The sequence below is a fragment of the Sceloporus occidentalis genome, unplaced genomic scaffold (assembly GCF_023333645.1).
Source record: "Sceloporus occidentalis isolate IW3139 unplaced genomic scaffold, rSceOcc1.0.p SCAF_13, whole genome shotgun sequence".
NCBI lineage: Eukaryota > Metazoa > Chordata > Lepidosauria > Squamata > Phrynosomatidae > Sceloporus > Sceloporus occidentalis.
In genome coordinates, this window is record NW_028316993.1 from 10,138,914 (window position 1) to 10,163,990 (window position 25,077).

General features: G+C 44.7%; 1 protein-coding gene across 3 annotated transcripts in view; it reads right to left on the bottom strand.

Moving 5' to 3' along the window:
• The window catches only part of KMT2B (lysine methyltransferase 2B), a 63,797-nt gene extending 38,949 nt beyond the window's left edge, over positions 1-24,848 (bottom strand). Inside the window, exons 1-7 of one of the 3 annotated variants that reach the window (XM_089478582.1) lie at positions 24,366-24,848; positions 18,240-18,315; positions 14,272-16,496; positions 7,289-7,396; positions 5,000-5,162; positions 3,264-3,504; positions 123-178 (exon numbers count right to left, since the gene is read on the bottom strand). In XM_089478582.1, the coding sequence (XP_089334708.1) occupies positions 123-178; positions 3,264-3,504; positions 5,000-5,162; positions 7,289-7,396; positions 14,272-16,496; positions 18,240-18,315; positions 24,366-24,701 (3,205 nt within the window). In that variant the 5' untranslated portion in view covers positions 24,702-24,848. Of the gene's footprint in view, positions 1-122; positions 179-3,263; positions 3,505-4,999; positions 5,163-7,288; positions 7,397-14,271; positions 16,497-18,239; positions 18,319-24,365 lie in introns of all 3 variants that reach the window. The other 2 variants (XM_089478583.1, XM_089478584.1) reach the window with 2 other exon arrangements.
• Between the last annotated feature and the right edge of the window lie 229 nt (positions 24,849-25,077).

The window sequence follows — 25,077 nt, forward strand, 5'->3', positions numbered from 1 at the left end:
CTACACCAGAAGATCATATATCTAATGTAAAACTAACACCAAAAAGAGACCACACATGATCACACATCCAACTCACAGCAGAACATGATTAGTCCACCCATGTACAGCCACTCAACTGTTACCTTTCTTAGACAGCCGCTCCACCCGCCGTGCTTCAATCTTGTCGCACTTCCGATACCTGTCAGTGAGCCAGACATGTAGGGTTAGAGCAGAGAAATAATCCCCAAACTGGAGCTTGGAAAAGATTCGGGGGGCAAGCAGGGCCACAACCCCTAGAATCCCCCAGCAAAAAGCCTTGACCATTCGAAAGACGATAGTTTATGTGTTTGGCTATACAGACAAGAGGCCTATTGATCTCATCATTGGCAACAAAGGCTAGCAAGGTACTGATGTATCTTTAGAAAGAAAGGAGGACCCACACAAATCAGGAAATGGACGGCTAGCCTTTCCCCAAGATATGCAACAGCAACCATCCTGCCAGAAAATGGATATCCATGTGTTCTACAAGAGCCAATGCAATCTTGCAGTTATCACTGGGAAGACAATGTGGTGTTCTCCAGATGACTGCACAACCAGTGGTCATGGATTGTGATGGCTCTAGTCTAGAATCTGGGGAGCACCAGGTTGTCTACCCTTGGACTGGAGTGTTGAAATATAAGGAGGGAGCACATACCCTGCCACAAGCTCCTTGAAGGAAGGATGGGATTTCTGTTATTGTTGTTATCACCATAATATCAGAAAATCCACATGTACCAGCACATATCAGCTAACAGTCCTGAAGGTTTTTATTACCATTTCCAATAAAATGCTTTTAACCTGCCACAGCTATGACAAGCAGCTTCTTTCCACTTTGGATCATAACAATGTATCTGCTCTGCTTTCATTTCTGCACAAGACAAAAGGAGTTCCATCTCCCTTGGCATGCGTCTACACATCTGATGAAGACTCATGCAAAAGGGGGAACATGACTTCCAGTAGTTATATGGCATAGTTTCCAGATTTTCATATCCAGAGGAACTATTTCCTGCCTTTCCAACTCTACTGTTTAGACAACTCATTTTATTTACTTCTGGGCTGTTCACAAAAAGATGAAACCAAGCAGGCAAGACTTGCCATGCCATGATAATGCACTATTGCACTTGTGTTCTGCTTATGGGCTTCTCAGAGGCATTCAGTTGGCTGCTGTGTGAACAAAACACTAAACCAGATAGGCATTTGGTCAAATCCAACATGGTTATAATCCAACATGGTTATAATCCAACATGGTTATTCTTATGTTCTTAAAAGCAAATTAGTAGTTAATTAATTATTGGTTAACATAGCAAAAGGAATAAGGTGCCAAGGTGTTGTCCTAGAACAGGGGTGACTTTTCAGATGTTGTTAGACTGCAACATATAGCATGCCTCAACACTGGCTGTGCCAGCTAGAACTAATGGGAATTGCCTTAGAAGATAATGAAAAATATCAGGAAGTACATGGCCAGTGATGAGGAAGATTCTAACAGAGCTCACTGACTGGGGTCAAAATGGCCAAGTGTCCTCCAGATATTTTGAACACCTCCCATAATTCCTCTCCACACTGCCTAGTTCTGATAGTGTGTAGGCCAAAACATCTGGAAGGACCTAAGTTGTTTACACCATCACCAAGGGTCACTGAAGAATTATGTTCCAATGGCAATGGACCCCACTAAAGGCCTACAGCCAACTGTAGCAAAAGCATGTTGGCAAGCAAGGAAAAGTAGTCACATCCAACCTTTTGACCCCCCCCCCCCAGCAAACTTCACCATGCTTGGTTACCCTTCACACCATTTTAGGCCCAGGAGTGGCCTTTTCCTGTTGAAACTGGGACTAAAACTGATCAGGAGGAATTGTGTTGAAAGTGCCACAGACTTGGTGGTATTTGCGGGCACTCGGCACCAAAAACGTATTTGAGAAAAGTGTAAAGGGGGACAATATGGCCCCTAACACTAGCAACTTTTGCCCACTCCTGCCTTAGCTGGAAGGAGTGCATCTACAATCTTTCATAGAATCATAAAGTTGGAAGAGACCACAAGGGCCATCCAGTTCAACCCCCTGCCATGCCTCTCAATCAAAGCATCCCCATTGACAGATGGCCATCCAGCCTCTGCTTAAAGACCTCCAAGGAGGGAGACTCCACTACACCCTGAGGGAGTGTGTTCCACTGTCAAACAGCCCTTACTGTCAGGAAGTTCCTCCTAATACTGAGGTGGAATCTCTTTTCCTGCAGCTTGCATCCATTGTTCCGGGTCCTGTTCTCTGGAGCAGCAGAAAATAAGCTTGCTCCCTCCTCAATATGACATCCCTTCAAATATTTAAACAAGGCTACCATATCACCTCTTAACCTTCTCTTCTCCAGACTAAATATGCCCAGCTCCCTACGTCTCTCCTCATAGGGCATGGTTTCCAGACCCCCTTCACCATTTTGGTCGTCCTCCTCTGGACATGCTCCAGCTTCCAACATCCTTTTTGAATTGTGGTGCCGAGAACTGTATTCTAGGTTGGGCCTGACCAAGGCAGAATGGAGTGGCACTACTACTTCCCTAGATATAGACACTAGACTCCTATTGATGCAGCTTAGAATCACATTGGCCTTTTTAGCTGCCACATCACAGTTGACTCATATTCAACCTGTGAGCTACTAGGACTCCTATATTCCTTTCACACGTAGTTTCGTTCAGCCAGGTGTTCCCCCATCCTATATCTACTGAAATCAGCTGTTCTAAAGTCTAGAATGCATGTCTGACTATGCCTGGCTTCTCCTTTCCAATGTATAACAAATTCCAGGAGAACATGATCACTCCCACCTAAGGATTCCACCATTTGCACCCCATTAACCAGGTCATCCCTGTTGGTTAGGCTTCAGATCTAAAATAGCTGATTCCCTTGTTAGCTCTTCTACCTTTTGGACAATGAAATTGTCTTCCAGGCATTTAGGGAACTTGCTAGATATTGAGGTTTTGGTTGAGTTTGACTTCCAGCAAATATCAGGATAGTTAATAGTCATGCCACTGACTTTTAAAGAAGCAAATACCAAGACAAGCCAAATTCTGCATCCTAAAATGAATTGCACTGTACAATTGCAGAATCCAGAGAGTCCCAGCTCATAACATTTGGACTTCACTCTCCTGACCATTGAAGACAGACCACCGAACCTCTGGATTCTATTTGCTAAGGTGCACAGAAAAATAAATGTGATAAGCAAAATGACAAGGTTGAAACTGGGGACTTCTCAGACACACTCACACGCAGCACTGCTTCTTGGTGTTTGGCCCACCAAACTTTGGCTTGTCTAGGCAGTTGTTGCATTCCCCACAATCTTGCAACTTCAGGCAGCCCTTGCACTTCCCACAGCGTGCCATTCGGTTCTTCTTGCCATGATGGTGGGAGACATGGCGGCGCACTGGGGGTGGCACAGCTTTGACGGTAGCATCTACCTTCACTTGCTTCTGGTGGCCACTCTCACTCTCAGAGGCTGAGGAAGTCTCTGTAGAAGGGAAAGGACAGAAAGATAACTAGACTGCAAACCCAAAGCCACAACTAGACCTATATGCCCCTTTTCACTTCACTGGAATATTTCTTCTTTAATCGTAGAAATTTATTGTTAAAAGCTAAAAGCCGTCACAATATAAAATATATCCAAACAGTAAATACAAAAACAGAGTTTAAAAAAAGCATAAAAATCACCAAAAACAACATGGTAAAGTTAATAAAAGAGATCCATCAACAAAAGGCCAATAATACATCATAAATGATAAAATAATAAAACCATAAAACTAGACTGGATCTCGCCATCATTCCCATCAAGAAAGCTAATTCTAATCTTGCTAGCAGCTAGCTACTGATGATGTTAAACCAGTATCCAGTGTCAGTTTCTTCTTTTTAATCACTTTATTTTATAGTGCAAGAAATGCCATTCAGGGAGGGGGAAATCCTTCAATTAACTTGCTTTAAAAGAGCACTTTTTAAAGGACAAGTATTATTTAAACTAGTGGCCATAACATCTGAACTGCATTTTGCTACTTAATGTTTTGATTTAATCCTATATTGGTATAGTCATATACTCCTATATAATAGGCTAGCAACCTGAATCAATATAATTATCAAAATTTTATTGAAATATGTAAAACATACCAAGGCCTAATAACCTTGGATTGTTAATATCAAAAACAGGGACGTAGCTAGGATTTTAGGAAGGGGGGGGTCCAGACTAAGCACCACCATTATAATGGGGCTTGGGTGCGGCGGCGCAGCAGCACACACCATTCATTTTTCTAATGGAAGGGGGGGGTCCGGACCCCAAGGAACCCACCCCCGGGCTACGTCCCTGTCAAAAAGCATTAAAACATGGTTGATCAATTTCACAGTGTTAATATAATAAGCAGGATTTGATTTTTTTCATTAAAACATTCATACAAAAAATGGTCTAAACAAAAAACTAGGTTTTAAAAAAAACCTCACAACCCTGGTTTCTTTCAACCCTGCAATGATGTCAGCTAAATTGCACATAGTCTTACCTGAAAGTCTGCATAGTTTGAGCTACATTGTTTTTATAATTAATGTGGGGATAGTAACTATAAGAACACCTTTAAAATATTCTATGGATATTTCTAAAATAGCATCTCTCATACCCTGGGCTTCATATTTCTAATTCCCCCTCATGGTGTTCTGGTTAGAAGAGATCCTCTCTCTCCTCCATGAAGCCTAGCCAAAAGAAGCATTCTCCAAAACTGCATTCCATCAGCATTCCCTCCAGTCTTCCTAGAGTCAACCCAGTTTTTTCCTCTCTGTAGTACACCTCATTCTTCTAGGGATCAACTGTCATCTTTTATGCCATATCTCCTCACTGGGAATGCCACATATTAATGCATATAGAGTAACTAGTGAACTTCTTGCACAAAGTCATCAGGTTCTCATGAAATGAGAAGGAGAATAGTAAAAGGAAGCAGAGCAATCAGTCAGCTCACCATAGAGCCACTCACCCTCTATGGTGGGTGATGCGGCAATCTCCTCCCTTTCCCGCAGTGGCAGGGCACTGAGGCGTGGTACATCCTCTGGCACCATGGCCCGAGACTGTCCCAGGGCCACTGAGGCATGCCGACACACATGCTTGATCCGAGGACCTTGCACTGGGGACTCCTGGCCCTGTTAAGGGAAAAACAGTAAAATCTCCCATTAGCATGTCTCATTATCAAAGTCTCCAGGGCCTGGGTCTTACAAACCTGCCCATAATTATTATTGCCTAGTTACAAGGATGCACAATGTGATGTCTACAGATTGCCTCTGTTTCCAAATGGTGACTCACATTATTGCTTACTACTGTATATGCTGGATAAGGCCTGATTAGAATTGAAATCAAACAATATCGGGAAGCAAGATATTCTCCACTCCTAATTCTTGGCAGAGGACCAGCGTGGTGTAATGGTTTGAGCACTGGATTAGGAAACCCAATGTGAATTTGGCAAGTTTCTCTCAGACTCAGGGGAAGACAATAGCAAGCCTCTTTTGAACAAATCTTCCAAGAAAATCCTGCGATAGCCCCCCTTAGGGTCACCATAAATCAGAAATGTCTTGAAGGCACACAACAACAACAAAATTTCTGGCCAGTGCTTCGAATTGAAAAAGATTGCCTTGGTAGGTGGTGGTCTCTCCTTCACTGCAAAATGTGAAACGAAAGTTGGATGGCTATCTCTCAGAAGGGCTTTAGCTGTATATTTTGTAAGCAGTGGTTTGGATTTGATGGCCCTTACAGTCTCTTCCAACTCTATGATTCTAAAAGTTACTTCTTGACAATGATTCCCAGAATGCCCCAACCAGAATAACTCAGGAATTCTAAAAGTTATAGACCAAGAAAACAATGCCCTTAAACTCCGCTCCTGACTTTACACTTGCTAGAGGAGGGTTGTGCTGCTGCAGCCCTCTTGCAGCATAGGCAGATCAAGTTAGCATATATATGGATTTCCCATGCCTCAATATTCAGTACATTCCTTTAAATCAGTGGTCCCCAAACATTTTGGACTACTCCCCCCTTTCTTCTTAGGCAACAACCCTAGTGCCCCCTCCCACAGCTATTTCTTGATATTGTGTTTGTACAGCAGCCAGCTGTGTCTACCTCAGCCATGACCAATTCGTCTCCTCCTCCTCCACCTCTTATGCATGAATATAGTAGCAGCAGCAGTCCAGGCCTTCTCCTCTCTCTCATCCATGCTGGCCTTATTGCAAAAAGAAGGCCAGCTAACTGGCTGGCTACTCAGTTGCTGCTCCCAGGGTAGCTGGGTGCAAAAAACAGCCGATCAAGCAGCGACCAGGCAGCCCCTCACCTTGGGAGCAGCAACCGAGAAGCTGGCTGAACAGTGACCAAAAAGCCTCTCACCTTGCCAGCCTTGTGGTAAATGCCAGCACTGTTAAGAGGCTTCTTCATTGCTGCTGAACTGACTACTCAGTTGCTGCTCCCAAGGTGACTGGATGATAATGGAGAAGTTATCCCCTGGCAAGAAATGACTCTGAGTCCTTCTCACTGGGCTGGAAAGGAGTGCAGCCAGCTTGAGGAAGGACTTTCAATTTGAGAGAGAGAAGAAAAAGATTCTTTTGTAGATCTGACTACTACCCTTCCTCCCCAGAGACACGCCTTCCTCACAAACATTAGCCCCATACAGACAGGCCAAAATAAAGCTGCTTTAGGTCACTTTGGAGGTATGCTGTTTAAATGATGCATGTGTCCTAAGAGTCCGGAAGCTGTGCCAAAGCCATGATCCAGTCCCAAGGACTGGAGTGTAGTTTTGACGCGGCTTCCGAACTCTTAGGACGCATGCATCATTTAAACAGCATACCTCCAAAGTGACTTGAAGCAGCTTTATTTTGGCCTGTCTGTATGGGCCCATTGTTTCTTCTGTTATCTCTTCTCTTGACCTCTCATCCAACAAAAGCAGCAGCAGCAACACAGCTCCAGCCTGCCAGCCAAGTCCCAGCAAAGCTCACAAAGCTTAAACAGGGTTCTAAATATGAAAGCACCTTTTTGCAGCCACTTCTCTCCCAATGCCTCACACTCTAACTCCTCATCCCTATCATGGTCCTAAAGGCTGCTGGTTCCCCCTTGTCTTTCTTGTGCACCAATGGTTGGACTGAAAGTCATCCTGATACACTCCCTTTCCCCCCCTCACTGCATACCTTGATCATTCCACTGACACTAAGGGGATAGTATCACCCACATTGGAAATAAATGCCTTAAATGCTAAGCTCTGCATGCAGATACATATACATCCCCAAATTACCTGTTTTCTGGCCTCTTTCCTGTCTTCTGTTTTGAGTTCAGACGTGATGGCCTGCTCAGCTGGGCCCTTTGGTATCTCAAAGTCCCCAGCCCTGACACTTTGACATCCCTACAGGAAAGAAACCTATGTCATATTGATCCAAGAGTTCCGTCTATGAATGCAAACTCTAACGCATATGGATGGAAGATTTCCTTTCCTGCAAGTGTTATTAAATGGGGATTTCTCTATTGACTACAGGGTTTTGACTGCAGCATCTCATGGTTCTTTTCCTCTTTTTTGTATTATTCATCCAATAAATTAGGAAGAAGCCTGGGAGTATTGGGATGTTAATGTTTTCACAATACAATGAGTGGCATCATGCATGGGTCTGAACATCTTATACATGGCCACAAGAGTACTGCAAAACACAGAACTTAATACAGTGGAACCTCGCCTTACGCGGGGGATGCGTTCCGGACCCCCCCCCCCCACATAAGGCGAATTCCGCCTATGCTCGGGCCCCATTATAGTGAATGGGGCTCATGCACGCACCCGGTGGCCACTTGCGCCATTGAAAGTATTACAATGTGGCTTCCGCGTAAACCAGAAGCCGTGTATAGCGCGCCTGCATATGGAGTGGGCACGCTGTAACTAAAACAGTTCAATTATGGGTGCCAAAAACTTAGGCCAGTGGTGAGCAGTATCAGAAGAAGTGGTAACCCTCTAAACACACTCTACCAGTGAATCTGCCATGGTGGCAAAAACCATAACTTCTTTAAACAAGACAAGTGCTCCTTGTGTACCTCCTTTGGAAGGAAAGCAGTACTTTTTTCACTGTCTCTGCCATGGCAAATTCAGTAGAAGTGATGGGTAAAAGGTGATGGAGTGTCATGAACCACAATGTATCTCTGATGTAGGCTCTCCTACCAGCATGACATAATGGTTTGAGTGTTGGACTATGACTCTGGAGACCAGGGTTTGATTCTCCTCTGGGCCATGAAACCTACTGGGTAACCTTGGGCAAGTCACATCCTCTTGGTCTCAGGGGAAGGCAATAGCAAACCTCCTCTGAATAAATCTTGCCAAGAAAACCTCATGATAGGTTTGGCTTATGGTCACCTTAAACTGGAAATGATTTGAGGACACACAACAAAGCTATCCTGAGCTCAGCATCCTTTATTCTATGAATGTGGAGAAAAACCTGAAAGCCATTTACAGGAGACCATTGAAAAAAGAGTTGATTTGATTGTAATAGTAATGGACAGTTATTCCCACTCTCAACGTAACTATTAAACCCTGATTACAATATCCAGCATCTACCACACTCCCACTCTCCATGCACATTTACTGCTATGAATGTTTCAGGAATATAAATCTAAATGGACAGATACACAAGCACACAAACTGTGGGGGTAGGGGAGTTTAAATTATGCAAGCCATGCAAAAACATATTTCTGCAAATTTTTATGCATTATGCATCAAAGAGCCAATCTATAAATTGTCCTGCCTGCTCACTGAACTCAAGATGCATGTTTTCTAAAATACAACTCCAAGCTCCTTAGAAATAGCTTTATTTAACTTAAGCAGCCTTAAATAAAAGACAGACATAGGAATATAGATTTCAGTATAAGATTTTGCCATCTAAAATCTCTGGTTTTGTACTTTTAGAGTTAAGGATGTAGTTCCTAAGACCACTTCAGAAATGTGAGGTATATAGACCATGTTTGGTGCAATCTTGAAAAGGAGGAAGGATGTGCACATAGGGAGCTACAAGACAAACAGATTTTGCAGTGTACCGGGAAATAGGGCTTCAGTGCTCTGCAAGGATTTTAGCGCCTTCCTTGAACAAAAGTGAGATAATGCAAACCAAGGTGATGTAGCCTTAAACCATCATAATCTGAACTGGGCAGTTCCCCAAACAAAAACAAAAAAATTTCCCAAGCTATTTAGTATACAGACTTATTTTCGTCCATGCCATGTGTTGGTAAAAATGTGGGCCAGACAATGCTACTGTTTGGTGGATTTGAAATTGGTTGACCGACTGAACCCACAGGGTGCCCCCCAGTGGCTCCTCTGGTCAGTGAGGTGCCACAGGGTTCTGTCCTGGGCCCAGTGCTATTCAACATCTTTACCAATGACTTAGATGAATAAACAGATTAGAAAGCTGGGCCCAAAATAACAAAATGAATTTCAACAGGGAGAAATGCAGAACACTACATTTAAGCAGTGAAAATGAAATGCACAGATATAGGATGGATACCTGGCTTGACAACAGTATAAGTGAAGGGTATTTAGGAGTCTTAACGGGCAACAGGCTGAACATGATTCAGCAATGTGTTGCAGCAGCTAAGAAAGCCAATGCAATTCTAGGCTGCATCAAATGAAGTACATTGTCTAGATTAAGGGGAAGTAATAGTACCAGTCTGTTTTGTGTTGGTCAGGCCTCACCTAGAATATTGTGTCTAGTTCTGGGCACCACAATTCAAAAAGGACATTGACAAGCTAGAATGTGTCTAGAGGAGGATGCCCACAAGTCTGGATCTAAAAGTGAAAAGGATCTAGGAGTCTTAGTAGATCACATGAGTCAACAGTGTGCTGTGGCAACTAAAAAAGCCAACATGATTCTAGGCTGCATAAATGGAAGCACAGTGTCCAGATCAAGAGGAAGTAATAGTACCACTCTATTCTGCTTTGATCAAGCCTCACCTAGACTCCTATATATTATGTCTAGTTCTGCACACCACAATTCAAAAAGGATGTTGACAAGCTGGAACATGTCCGGAGGAGAGTGACTAAAATGGCAAAAGTTCTGGAAATCATGCCTTAGGAAGAGAGACTTAGGAAGCTGGGTATGTTTAGCTTGGAGAAGAGAACATTAAAAGGTGATATGATAGCCCTGTTTAAATATTTGAAGGGATGTCATACTGAGAATGAATTAAGTTTGTTTTTTGCAGGTCCAGAGAACAGAACTCAGAGCAGCTGATTCAAACTACAGTAAAACAGATTCCACCTCAACATTAGGATGAACCTCCTGACAGTAAGAGTGTTTCCACCATGTCAGCAGGTTAGATTTGATGGCCATTGTGGTCTCTTTCAACTCTATGATTCTATGACGAGCACTGAGAACACGATGGATGGCTTGAGAGGTTGTGTGGAATATTCTCACGCAAAAGTCCAGCACTACATTTGATAGAAGTAGTAGGGTAAAATTGTCAAACATCTACTGGGTGGCAGCAGTAGTGGTGGGTGACACTAGTGAAGGGTCTTTCCAAGACAACAGCACTGGCACCATAACTAACACTTGTTAGTAGTGTGCAGAGGAGGCAATGGCAAACTTCCTCTGGAAAATATGATGAGAATGTTGTGGATATAGTGTATCTTGATTTCATTAAGGCTTTTGACAAGGTCCCCATGATATCCTTGTATACAAGCTAGTAAAATGTGGGCTAGGCAATGCTACTGTTATCTGGATTTGTAATTGGCTAACCGAACAAACCCAAAGGGTGATCACCAATGGTTCCTCTTCATCCTGGAGAGAAGTGACTACTGGGGTGCCACAGGGTTATGTTCTGGGCAAAAGCTACTCAACATCTTCATTAATGACTTGGATGATGGAATAGAAGGCAAGTTTATCAAATTTGCAGATGCACTAAATTAGGAGGGTTTGCTAATATCCCAGACAGGGCCATAATTCAAAATGATCTTAACAGATTAGAAAGCTTGGCCAAAACTAACAAAATAAATTTCAGTAGGGAGAAATCTAGCATACTACAGTTGGGCAGTAAAATGAAATTGACAAACATAGGATGGGTGACAGCTGGCCTGAAGGCACTACATGCATATGTCATCTAGGAGTCTTAGTGGACCACAGGCTGAACATGAGTCAACAATGTGATGCAGCGGCTATGAAAGCCAATGCTATTCAAGAGGCGAAGAGTGTGTAGAGGAGGGAAGTAATAGTACCACTCTATTCTGCTTTGGTCAGGCCTCACCAGGAAAACTGTGTCCAGTTCTAGGCACCACAATTCAAGGAGGATGTGGACAAGCTATAGTGTGTCCAGGGAAGGCTGACCAAAATGATGAATGGTCTGGACACCATGGCTTATCAGGAGCAGCTTAGTGAGCTGGACATGTTTAGCCTGTGGAAGAGAAGTTTAAGGGATGGCATAAAAGCCATGTTTAAATATTTGAAGGTTTTCATATTGTGGATGGAATATGCTTGTTTTCTGCTACTCCAGAGACTAGGACATGAAGTGACTGGATTTAAGCTACAAGAAATGAAATTCCACATACACATTATGAAGAGCTTCCTGACAATAAACCTGTTCAACAGTGGAATACACTGCCTTTGAGAGTGATGGAGTCTCCTTTTTTGTTTTTAAACAGAGTCTGGATGGCCATCTGTCTGGAGTGCTCTGCTTGTGTATTCCTACATGGCAGGTCGTTGGACTGGATGGCCTTTGTGTTCTCTCCCAACTCAGTATACATTCCAATCTCCAAAAAAGGAACATAAAAAATTGCAGTAACCATAGGATCATTGCATTAATTTCCCATATAAGCAATGTCATGTTCAAAATTCTGCAGCAGACCTCTATCATATACGGAGTGAGAAATGTCATATGTTCAAGCTGAGTTCAGGAAAGGGAGAGACACCAGAGATCACACTGCAAACATATGTGGGATAATGGAATGCACCAAAGAATTCCAAAATAAATTCATCATGTGCTTCATAGACGATAAAGTTTTTGGCTGCATAGATCCTGAAAAGCTATGGACTGCTCTTAAAGAAATTGGTATTCCACAACATTTTATTGTCTTGATCTGTAATCTTGGGACAAGAGGCTACTTACAGAACAGAATAACAAGAAATACAGCAGTTTCCAATAGGAAAAGGATTCAGGCAAGGGTGCATTCTGTCACTCTATTTGTTCAACCTGTATGCCGAAAACATCATACGCAGAGAAGTATGAGACTCTGAGGAAGGAGTATCAATAATTTAAGATATGCAGATAATATCATACTACTAGGAGAAAATAACAAAGACTTGGAACAGTTACTGAAGAAAGTGAGAGAAGATCGTGCTAAGGTAGATTTACTGCTGAACATTAAGAAAACAAAAATAATAACCATAGATGATATACATAAATAACAACAATGAATAAACTGAAATAGTTAAATTTTCTGTATCTTGCTTCAATTATTGAATAAAAGGGAGAATGCAATCAAGAAATCAGAGGAAGACTAGAACATGGAAGAGCAGCTATAAAAAAAGCTAGACAGGATCCTAAAGTGAAAAGATTACTGAACACTAAAGTTAGAATTGTCCTCACTCATCATTATTATGAGTTAAACAGTGAAGAAAGCTGATAGAAGGAAAATCCATTCTCTTGAGAATTTGTACTGGAAAAGAATTCTGATACCATGGACTGCTCAAAAGACAAATAAATGGGTCCTAGAATAAATCAAACCTGGCCCCTCCCTTGAAGCCAAAATGAATCACAGAATCACAGAGTTGGATGAACTTGAGGCTGTTGTACTTTGACCACATCAAAGTATGCCCACATTCTAGTGAAGAATGACTCACTAGAAAAGACAATAATGCTTGGCAAGATAGAAGATAGTAAGAAAAAAGGAAAACCACCCTCCAGATTGATAGACTCTATTAAGGAAGCTACAGCCCCAAGTCTGCAAGACCTGTTGAGGATATGGTGTCTTGGAGATGTCTCATAAATACGTTCGCCATACGTCAAGATTGACGCGAACAACAACAAGGCAAACCTATCCCAGAGTTTTCTTTGCATGGTTTGTTCAAAGGAGGCTTGCCTTTGCCGTATTCTGAGGCTGAGAAAATGTGGCTTTTCCAAAGTCACTCGGTGACCTTCCAAGACTGTGTAGTCCAACACTCAAACCATTGCACCATGCTGACTCTCCAGAAACTTGGATCATTTCAGATTTTAAGTGATAGGCTCAGGGGTTTGAGTGTCCTCCACATAAGACATTCTCTCTGTGTGTAGGACCTATCATAATAAGAAGAAGACTAAACTGCAAGTTCCCTGACGTATTCGTTTTTAAAATGTTTTTTTCTGGCTGTTGTAGCATTCATTCATATCAGGACCCATTAGGAGCTGAAATCAATATAGTATGATTCAGGCAATACAGATCAATTTGGAACCAGTAAAATGAATATTAACACTATCCATTTGGTACTGCACTGTAGACTGCATGAGTTTTGGATAAGGACTGGCCTAAGTGCATTTTGAGCATTAAATGTTGGAATTTCTATGTAGTGCTATTATGTTCAACAAGAGCAACTGAAACTTTATTTGGGATAATCCAAATACTCAGGGATGTAGCCAGGATTTTAGGAAGGGGGGGGGGGGGGTCCAGACTAAGTGCCACCATTATAATGGGGCTTGGGAGCAGCGGCGCAGCAGTACACACCATTCATTTTTCTAATGGAAGGAGGGGTCCGGACCCCAATAACACCCCCCCGGGCTACGTCCCTGAAATACTGTAACCTCGAGCTTGTTTGGAGGTTCTAGCAGGGGAGCGCAGCTATCGTATACCCTTGACCGAAGAACGGTACAGTCATCCTCTTCCACCGAGCGCGCAGCTTCGGGAGGGACGCACATGGAGCGGTGAGGGAGGAAGGGGACACCCGCCTAGCCAGCCAGATCAGCCGAATCAACCCTGGCGATCAATGGGGTGACAGATGTCTCAGCCAGATCGCCCTCACAACCTCTTTAGGTATGAAATGCCCTTAATTTAACAGAATTTCATAACTGGCCTGAGTAGATAATGGGGCAAACATGTACCTTCTGTGCCTCCTCTTGATGAACAATGCTTCATTGTAGCACCAAGGGCCACTGGTGTGAAACAAACACATCCCAGCTCAAATAAATAAATAAATAACCACCTCAAAAACCACCAACACTGTTTTCTACATGTTAAAGCTTTGCAATCATATTCAAAACTTTGCCACCCCATTGCCCAGAGCTTGTTACCGGTATGAATTTGAACTGCTTCTGCTGGTCAATCTTGTAGAGCTGCACCTTTGCACGAGTGAGAAGGCTGTAAACTTTATCCATGCTTGACATCTGTGTTATAATGGGCTTGGGCATCTCAGGAGGGGGCTTCTGTTCCTTATTGCTCAGGCTGACTGGCTCCACTTCACCCTCTGAACTAGCTGCTGTTTCCTCTTGCTTTACCTGGACAGACGAAGGCAAAACCCTTCGTATGGCCACCTTTTGGACTATACCTGGAGACTTGACATCCTCCATAGTGATCAGTTCTTTGCCTTGCACCTCCCGCGGTTTAGAAACCTCTGTAAACAGGGGCAAGGCAAGATGGTTCACTCTTCCCAATAGCTTCTTGCCACTACGTGTCATCACCGGCTCATAAGGAAGCATGGGAGACTCCTGTTGTGGTGCTGGGATGTCCCTCCTGACCTCAGGAGAAGTAGGCACTAATTCAGAGTCCTCAGGAGGCACTGTCAGCGACTCATAGATTTTGAGGTGTGCCTCACTAGGTGTGAACTGTGGGGCCCGTAACAGAGGAGTTCGCTTGGCTGGGGGAGAGGGGACGGGAGCTGGAGTACTGGGCAATGGAGATGAATCTTCACAAGGAGATTGAAAGAGTGTCTTGCCCATATCCTTGGGGGATACAGTGGGGCTCAGTGAGGTCCATCGGAATGTGGGCTCTCGAAGGATGGAACGGCGCTTCTCAGGTAGGGCAGGAACAGCAGGGGAGGTTATGTGGGGCACACTTGGGGAAGGTGGGGAAGAAAAGGCCCTAGATGTATCTTCATCAGGAGAGCCAGTTGCAGGGGGAGCAAGACTGGGGGGAGCCACCCGCAGTGGCAATGGAGAGCTCTCCTGCTTATCTAGACAAATCCCATCAGTGACAGGGCTTTCTGCTGGCTTGGTCATCTTCTGTGGAATCTCATCCATGAAGCGACGGGGGGTCCGAATAAGGCGTGATGAACGGGCACTTACCACAGGCATGATGAATTGGCGAATATTCTTTAGAAAGGTGGTCTTGTGAGCCAATGCTTCCTCTTGGCAAGTAATGCCAGGTTGCTGAGCAACCCCCAAACCTTCTTCCTTAGCTTTGGTTGGTAGCTGCTGAGTAGCCATACGCTGGGCTCGCTGGGTTGGGGTGAGAGGTGGCCGACCACGGCCTCTTTTCAAACACTGTGCCCGTGTGGAATGGGCAATGATTGAAGCTCCCTCCTCAGAAAGGCTTCCAGCCCCATCATTCTGTGGACAAGGCCGCTGCGACTCTTCTTTCCAGGATGCCTCATTGGACAAAGCAAGAACATCTGCAACTTGTGGCAGAGCCTGTGGCTCTACCTCAGAGGTTGCTGGCTTCAGGGAAACCTCTGGTAGCTGATCTGGTTCTACTTGAATTACCACTTCTGGCTGTGGCTCTGGCTTTGGGATAGAAGGTCCAGGCTGTGGCTCTGAATCTGGAGTAAGCACCTCAGGAGGCTGTGACTGTGAAGCAGAAGACTCCTCTTTTTGCTCTGGTTCTGGGGCAGAAGCCTCTGAGTCTGACAAAGGAGCCTCAGATTCTGAAACAGACTGAGAAGGAACGGGAGACATTTTTTTCCTGGGCACAACACTCCACTTCTTCTTACGGCCCCTTCTATGGCCAGGTGTCTTTAGCCGGACATGCGTTACCACCAATTGGCCAGATTTGTGCCGCCTAGCCTTTGAGAAGAACTTCAAGATGAGTGGTGGTTTCTTTGAAGGTTCAGGGGGCTGAGAAGACAGACTGTCCACTTGGCATGGTGAAGACGAATGAAGGTTTCTAATGGGTTCTGGGATGGAAGATGGAGCTTTGGTGCTTTCACAATGAGGCTCAGCTTCTTTAACAAGTCTTTTTCTGGAGGAACCCCGTGGTCGTCCTCGCGGCTTGGGTGACACAATGGAGTTGGTGGTTTTTTCTACTTGTGATGCGAGGGTGGAACAGATTTTAGATTTTACAGAATTGCCAGACTCTGGGTCTGGTTTAGTCTGCTCAGGAACCATCCTGCTAACTTTAGGGCCAGAAGCTGGCAGCCGGCCCATCCTTGCTGAAGATCTCTTGTTCCTTTGAAGCAGTTCAGCCAAGGCCTTTACCATTCGCTCCCGCTGGGACTCCACAGCCTTCTGCTTGATCAGCCTCTTTGGAAGAGTGTCCCTGACAACTGCTCTCTTTTTCCTACCATGCACTGGTAGAGCTGCACCTGAAGAAAATGAAGGAGACGTTAGAACAGCAGAAGCGTCTCTACCAGGGTATCAAACGCTAACTTATCAGCTAGTTGTAGTTTCCAACATAAAAGGCCAATTTATGGTGCTTGAACACAACATATTTGGAAATGGTATTCCCCACAGCTGAAGATTGCTCAACAGTTTTGTTTGCAGTTTCAAAATTTGTTTTGTTAGTACAGTCTTGCAGTACTGAATTTGAATTAGTTGTCAATGATGAATTATAAGTTACAACTAGGTGAGCACACATGCTGTCCTGTTGATAGCAAATATGCCGAAGCATTCAGAATTTATAGTGACCTACTATCTAAATATTTCCATCCCAGCTAGCTTTATAAAAACTGTTTCTTTGATAACGTCTACAATCTTTTTAATTAGATGGTACAATCTTTTTAATTAGATACAACACAAAAGGAGAAGGGAAAGGTGGGAGAGGGCCTGTCAGGTCCAGCATTTCTTCTCTCCCTCTGAGGCCTGAACCAAGGCAGATGGACTAGAGGGAGGGCTCTGCTTCATAATCGAGGCCAGGCCCAATGGAGCTGGCACTGCCTTTTCACTCCCTCCCAGGCTGGATGATGACATAGAGGGAGGGAGGGCTCTTCTTCTTCAGGCTAAGAAATACATTCTTATTAATGCAATGTATAGTTGGACTCACTGATAATAGAACACTGGGCCTTTAGGGCTCTTTTGTATTAAACTATATTTTACTCCAAGTTAATTCTCTCTCATCCAAAGTATTTTTTTTAAAACAAGACTTATATGTGTTACTTTTCACTCCATTTTCCACTTTCTCCCAAAAATGCTTCTGCCAGAATTTAAATGCCTGCTGAAGCATGTCCACAGGAAGGCAACCAAAATGGTGAAAGGTCTGGAAACCATGCCCTATGAAGAGCGACTTAGGCAGCTGGGTATGTTTAACCTCAAGAAGAGAAAGTTAAGAAGTGATATGATACTCCTGTTTAAATATCTGAATAGATGTCTTACTGAAGATGGAATAGGTTCGTTTTCTGCTGCTCCACAGAACAGAACCTAGAGCAATAGATTCAAACTACAGGAAAAGAGATTCCACCTCAAAATTAGGAAGAACTTCCTGACAGTAAGAGCTATTTGACAGTGGAACACACTGCCTCAGAGTGTGGTGAATTCTCCTTCTTTGGAGGTTTCTAAACAGAGGCTGGATGCTTTTTGATATGTTTCTGCTTTCAGAGGGTTGGACTTGGTGGCCCTTGTGGGCTCTTCCAACTTTATGATTGTATTATTCTATCCCACTTTCTCACAAAGAAGCCTCTTCCAGAATTTACACTCCTGTCTGACTCTGTTTCCCACTTTCATATAAGGAAGCCTCTTCCAGAATTTAAAGTCCTTTCCCATCGATACACCACCTTGCCCAATTCCTTCTGCTGCCTCTAACTCAGGTGGAACAGCGACAAAAGAGTTTAATATCTGGCAAAGGCTTTGTGATGGTTAGGTTGAGAAGGTAGGAAACAGAGTTGGGAAAAGGTTTAAATTCTAGCACAGCCTTTGTAATAGAAAGGTGGGAAACAGTGCAGGAAAAATGCCTTCCTGGTTCCTGGATCTTGTTGTCCAGGTAATTTTAAATGTTAAATACGGACCTGAACATCTGTGATTTTTGGAATCCTCGTGGGGTTCTAGAACCAATCCCCCACTGAAGGCCTACTGTACTTCAGATTTTCCAGAAAGAACTATACTAAAAGTGTTACCTCTTTTAGATCGCAATGCAGCACGTCGTGAGCTCTGGGTGGCTTTTTCCTCCACATGGAAGCCCAGGAACTCTTCCTGCTGGGCAAAAGGAAAGAAAGCAAGGTTACAAACAAAAAAGACACTATGCTCAACTCAGACAATGCATTCTACCCAGATTATAGATGGGGCTAGCATTAAAGCCCCCTCCTCCAACACCACTGGATCAAGGACAACTATGAAATGTCCCGCACATAATCCTCAGTAATAGAAAGATAGAACTACATTGACTCATTCCTGTTAAAAAGCATGCTAATAAAGGACCAAGTTTTTAAAAAGTTACTTGGAACAGTTCAGACTTTACTGAGTGCAACTCCCAATGCAAGGAAAATAGCTCATGTGTCATGCTTTGTACTGAAATACAGACAGCAAACCATATATACATCTGCTGTGAATGGTATGGCTAATATCCACTACAGCACCCAAAGATGTGGGACCAACCAAAGTGCACAAAATACATGTTGCAAGCTTTTCACAACATTTTGGTTGGATTACTTGTTTTTTAAAAATATATATCTTTGTTCAACATTTTTTCCAGTAGGTTTTACATGTATACATATTGTATTCTTGTGTTCAGTCTTTCTTTCTTTTTGTCTTGTTAATATAATAAAATCCACTTCAGTCTATTCCAGCTCATTTAATTCTTCTTTTTTCTTCTTTTATAATTTCTCCAATCTTAATGGCATCCTACCTCCAGAAGACGAAGCGATTTCCAACCAAAGTAACAGCTTTTCATTATATTCTATCAGTCAAATCTCTCATATTATATCTTTGGCTAACACTTGCACTTTTGCAAGCTTCCACACAAGTTTCCGTTGCTATGGGCAAGTCAAGCACATGTTTCCCCCTCAAGTAATCACAGCCTCAGTTCTTCTGAAATCTTCCAAAATCCAAAATTGTCCACATGGGCAGCTGAGACAGTGGCCTCTTACAGACTGCCAAAATAAAGCTGCTTTGGGTTTCTTTGGAGGTATGCTATTTAAATGATGCATGGGTCCTAAGAGTCCGGAGGTTGCGCCAAAGCCACACTCCATTCCTAAGCACTGGAGTGCAGCTTTGGTGCAGCTTCCGGATTCTTCAGATGCATGCATCATTTAAACAGCATACCTCCAAAGAGACCCGAAGCAGCTTTATTTTGGCAGTCTGTCACAGGCCAGTGATTCCTTTGCTTTCTAATAATTTAGTGTACACAAACTTTGTTTCATGCACAAAATTATTTAAAATATTATGTATAAAATTAATTTCAGATTATGTGTATCAGGTATTGATGAAACAAAAGTGAAAGTCATGTTTCGACTTGGGTCCTATCCGCACAATATATCGTTATGTGTGTGTAACTATCCCAAAATCCAAGAAAAAAGTAATTCCAAAATTCAAAACGCTTCTAGTCCCAAGCATTTAGTAAAAGGGAGACTCAATCTGTAGTAAGGAAAGCGTCATAAGTTAGAAAGGTGTGACCTACGCAAATTGATTTTAAAACTGATTGCCTAAGACCATGTTTCCAAGCAAGGTTGTCTTCTACCATGACTGACTGCACTAAAGCCTAAATACTTGGCACTTCCTAACCTTCAGGGGGTCAACATTCCATAGCAAAAGAGGGAGAAACAATTTGCAAAGGCCTGCTTCTGTGTGTATTGCATGAATACTCTTAAAAGGCACTACATTCTGTCTGATCTTGGAAGCTAAGCAAGGTCAGCCCTGGTTAGGATTTTGATGGGAGGGTGCCAACAAATACCAGGTGCTATAGGCTACATTATACAGGAAAGAACTGGCAAAACCACCTCTGTGTATTCCATACTCACGCAAACACACATACACTTGTGTATAGTCTACAAAACAAAGACAGCAATATATTTGTATCTGGACTAAGCCACTAAAGGCTGCAGGTGCAGAGTCACATGACAGAATCCTTCCCTATAGAAAAGTATTCCCACCAGGCAGAAAACTAACGTATCAGTGTAAGGCAAATCCAGACTCTTCCCTAGAAACCCTAATTTTCAGCGTGGAACCTCCATTATCCTCCCCTTACACCTGAATTGGTACAACCCAGACATAGACTTGCACCTCTGGGAGAGTTAGGAACAAACTGACCCCACTGAAGCTACCAGAAAGGACACACTCCTTGTTTTCTTCTGCTATTATATAAAACCATAGGCTACAAACTCTCTCAGCCCTTGGATTCTCAGTCAGTTTACACAGTGCCTGAAATAAGGCAAGCTCATCACTCTACCTGGAAAAGCATAAAGGAATATGAGTAAGACTCAGCAACCTTATAAAGATCACCCAGCTCTTTCCTAGAAAGAAACATTCATATGTTATAGTCCCACCTCTCCACTTAAAATCAGGTAGGCAATGTGAATTTCATCCATTCCCTGTTGCCAAAAGAGAGCAGCTTTGAAGACCCAGTGAAGAATGAAGGTCATTCTTTTATAACTAATGATAAAAATAGTCAGGCCTACAGGAAATAAGTCTTCCAAAACAGAAAGGTTTGAGCAGAAAACTTAGATCTGAATTCCTATTTAAAATGAAAGAACCAACGCATAATGTAATGTCCAAGCTTCTTCAACAAAAGCCCAGCAACACAGCAACTGATTTGCTGTGAAGATGCACCCAGCTTCTTTTTCATTCTCAGTTTCTGCTAAATGTTCATGTCCATGCATCAGGTTTTCAGGAGCTTAATCTGAACTGTCATTTGAAGCAGTTGAGATAACAATATGAATATGAAATACAAACTAGAGTCAGACCATGAAGAACTTCTTTCTTGACATTCTGAGTCCTTACAGTCCTAACTAGGCTGTAGCCACACTGCAGAATTAAAGCAATTTGACACCCCTACAAGCAATTAACCATAGTTTCACCCTGTTTTGACACTTAGGCCCCATATAAAACTGCCAAAATAAAGCTGCTTCGGGTCACTTTGGAGGTATGCTGTTTAAATGATGCATGTGTACTAGGAATCCAGAAGCCACACCAAAGACACGATCCAGTCCTAAGGACTGGAGCACAGCTATAGCGCAGCTTCCAGACTCTTAGGACTCATGCATCATTTAAACAGCATACCTCCAAAGTGACCCAAAGCAGCTTTATTTTGGTCTGTCTGTATGGGGCCTTACTCATTTAAAAGATGCATGTGGCCAATACATGATGAATTTGGAATGACACAACACTCTTATAGCTAAACACTGGCCCAAAATAATCCCGTTTTCTCTGGTTCAAGCCAGAAAATGTGTGGCAGGTGGACTGAGTGCCGGTGCAGACACAGCAGAAGGGGTGAGCACCACTGCTGTCCATGATTTCTCTTACTGCCTGCCTGCACATGCACAAGTGTGGCGAGCTGCACCATCAACCCATTCCACACTCCATGATGTGAAAGGACAACCAACAAAGGGTGTTGCCAACAATAAAATGGATTGAATCAAAACATAACTGGCTAGTCCAACAGGGGTTATGGGGGAAGTGGGGTGTATGAGAGGTTTCCATGATCATACTGTGTCAGGTATACCAACGTATTGTATGGGAGGTGAATTGCTTGCGTGATCATGTGGTTGCAAGACGGGTTGGTGGCTGCTGATGGTGCATCTATGTACATTTGCTTGAGGGAAAAGAAAATAAACATAATGGCACGGTGCAGCTTGTACCCACAAATGCCCTGTTTTGGATAGTCCGTTCTGTCAGAAGAAGGGAAGTGGTGCGGAGTGCGCATGGGTGTTCGGCCCATTGTGTGACCTGGCGGTGCAGTCAGTGAGTTCTCCCTGCAAATCAGAAAATCCCAGAGGTAAGCTGCCTTTCCCCTGTGTCTGCTCAGGCCTAGCATCATGGCAGTAAAACTGTGTCAAACTGCTTTAACTCTGCGCTGTGGTTACTACACCCTCAGTCATCTCTTATAATATATCCTCCCCAGAGTCCAAACATGGACCCTTTCCACCAAACAAAAGTGCCAATCCTTTCTCCCAGGTCCAAAACACACTGCAGAAACAATCCAATTTGAGACCACATTAACTGCCCTGGTTCAGTGCTACAGAATCCTGGGAATTGTAGTTTAATGTGGCGCCAGAGCTCACCGACAGAGATGGCTAAATGCCTTACAAAACTACAATTCCAAGAATCCCATAGCATTAAGCCAGCGCAATTACAGCAGTCTCAAACTGGATTGTTGCTGCAGTGTGTTTTGGACCTCAGTTACTATTCCTACTCATAGCACCTCCTCCTTTAATGAATAACTACAATTTCACTTCAATGCACCCTTAAACTTCCCAAGAATAAAAATTATTTGTCCAGATTTCAGTGGAATGTAATTGTGGGATCTGTGAAATTTGGCTTGCTCCTCCAAAGTGTTCAGTATTGCATGCAAACAAGATTTGAATACCTGACTTGGGATGGAGAAAGGGATGGTGCAGCAGGTGACTGTGCCCTGCCAAAAGATTCGCTTTCAAGAGCCAAAGGAGGGGAACAAAAGCACCATATGTCTGATCGCACCACACCTCACAAAGCCTGGTCCCACGCGTCTAAAAACACCTACAAGAAGCAGAACAGCTGCCCACAAGCGACAGGGGAGCTGACAGCTCCTCCCAAGGAAGGTGGCATCTGTTCACCATGGCTACCCCTCGCTCCTGGAGGAGTTGCCTGCGCAAAGCAAAGCGCCAAGGGCAGCCTCTACAAAGGAGAAGTAGAATCAGCATGTAGTGAGATCTTGAAGCACCTTTGAGACTAAGGGCCCAAACAGACAGGCCAAAATAAAGCTGTTTGGGGTCACTTTGGAGGTATGCTGTTTAAATGATGCATGCGCCCTAAGAGGCCGGAAACCGTACCAAAGCCTCGCTCCACTCCTAAGGACTGGAGCACAGCTTTGGCGCAGCTTCTGGCCTCTTAAGATGCATGTGTCATTTAAACAGCATACCTCCAAAGTGACCCAAAGCGGCTTTATTTTGGCCTGTCTGTTCGGGCCCTAACTGAAAGAAGCTGGCAGCATGAGGCTTAAGCCTACTTCCTCCAGACGCATCTGAGGAAGCAGACTTCAGTCTAAGAAAGCTCCTGCTGCCAACATCTTCCTTTCAGTTAGCCTCAAATGTGCTACAAGATCTCTCTGCATACTAAAGGAGAAGTAGGTTTGGAGGGACGTACCCCTGGCATGGGAGTCTTCAATCCTCTCCCCACAGCCCTGTTTAGGCACTGCTGGGTATGTGTCAAACCCCACTTCATTCAGGGTGATTGACGCATACATAAAAGCACAGCCTAGACTGCAATCTCATATATCCCCCCACAGTTATGGGCATAATCTGCCCTCCAGACTGAGAACCAAAGACTCCGCCGGATCCAAAGGCACTCCAGGCAGCGAGAAAGAGGGACCCAGGGACTCAAGTTCCCAGAATTCCATAGCAGGGAGCCAAGGAGCTAATTCTGGGTCCCACAACAAACTCCAGTTCCCAGAATCCCACAGCAGGGAGCCAAGGAGAGCTGATTCTGGGTCCCACAACAAACTCCAGTTCCCAGAATCCCACAGCAGGGAGCGAAGGAGAGATGATTCTGGGTGCCACAACCCCAGTTCCCAGAATCCCACAGCAGGGAGCCAGGGAGAGCTGATTCTGGGTCCCACAACAAACTCCAGTTCCCAGAATCCCACAGCAGGGAGCGAAGGAGAGATGATTCTGGGTCCCACAACTCCAGTTCCCAGAATCCCACAGCAGGGAGCCAGGGAGAGCTGATTCTGGGTCCCACAACTCCAGTTCCCAGAATCCCACAGCAGGGAGCCAGGGAGAGAGAGCTAAAGCCGTGTCAAACCTGGGTCCTTTCCCCCAGCCTAATAACAGGTCCGAAACGCACTGCAGGAATCCTGCACTTTGAGACGGCTTTAACCAGTGCTGGGGAATCCTGGGAAGTGTAGTTTTCTGTGTGAGAGAGAGATTTAGCCTCCTCTGTCAGAGAACTAGAGCGCCTGGGATTCCCTGGGAACGAATGAGCGAAGGCAGTGGAAGGCAGCGGCCTCAGAGCGGATGACTACGGTGATTCCTGCCGCCTTCCAGGGAGAGCAGGCTCCGCTCGGCTGGGCGCCGCGCCCACAGGATGGCGGGCTGCTTCTTTCCCTTCCTCACCGTCGTCTCCTCCTCCTCGCTGCTGCTGCTGCCGCCGTCCCCGAGGAGGCCCTGGAGGCGGCGCCAGCTCCGGCTGAGGCCCAGCAGGCTCCCCAGGGTGGTGTCCCCGGCCACCGTCGCCGCCACGGCCGCGGCCCTCTCTTTCTCCCCGGAGGCGGCCCACAGCAGCAGCCGCGGCGCCAAGAGCGAGACCCGCGCGCGGCTCCCGGCCCCGGAGCCCCGAGCGCGGCACCCGCCCGGACGCCCCGGGAAGCGGCCCCTCGGCACCGAGGCCCAGGAGGAACCGACGCCTCCCGCCGCCACCGCCGCTCCTAATGCAGCCGCCGCCGCCGCCATCTTTAAACACTAAGCAGAGGCTTGGTGCTGAGGGCCGGGCCGCCACAATAACACCCCTCCGCTAAAGCCTTCAAGCCTCCCAGCGCAGAGCGGCATGGGAAACCGAGTCTCTGCGACGGAGGCTTCGCATAGGAAAGGGAGAGGAAACAGAGGCAGAAAGACCACAATCCCCATCAGGCACCGCGGCACGGAAACAGTTTCCTACCCCCGCGGTGCACTCTGGGAGAAAGAGTCCTGTCAGCAGAAGCGCAGCACTGGACTCAAGCGGAGGGAGTCCCAGGGAGGAACTACGTTTCCCGTGAAGCACCGCGGCACGATTGGACTCAGGCTGAGTTTGCTGTCGTTTTCCCCTACACAGGAGTCAAAAGAAGGATCT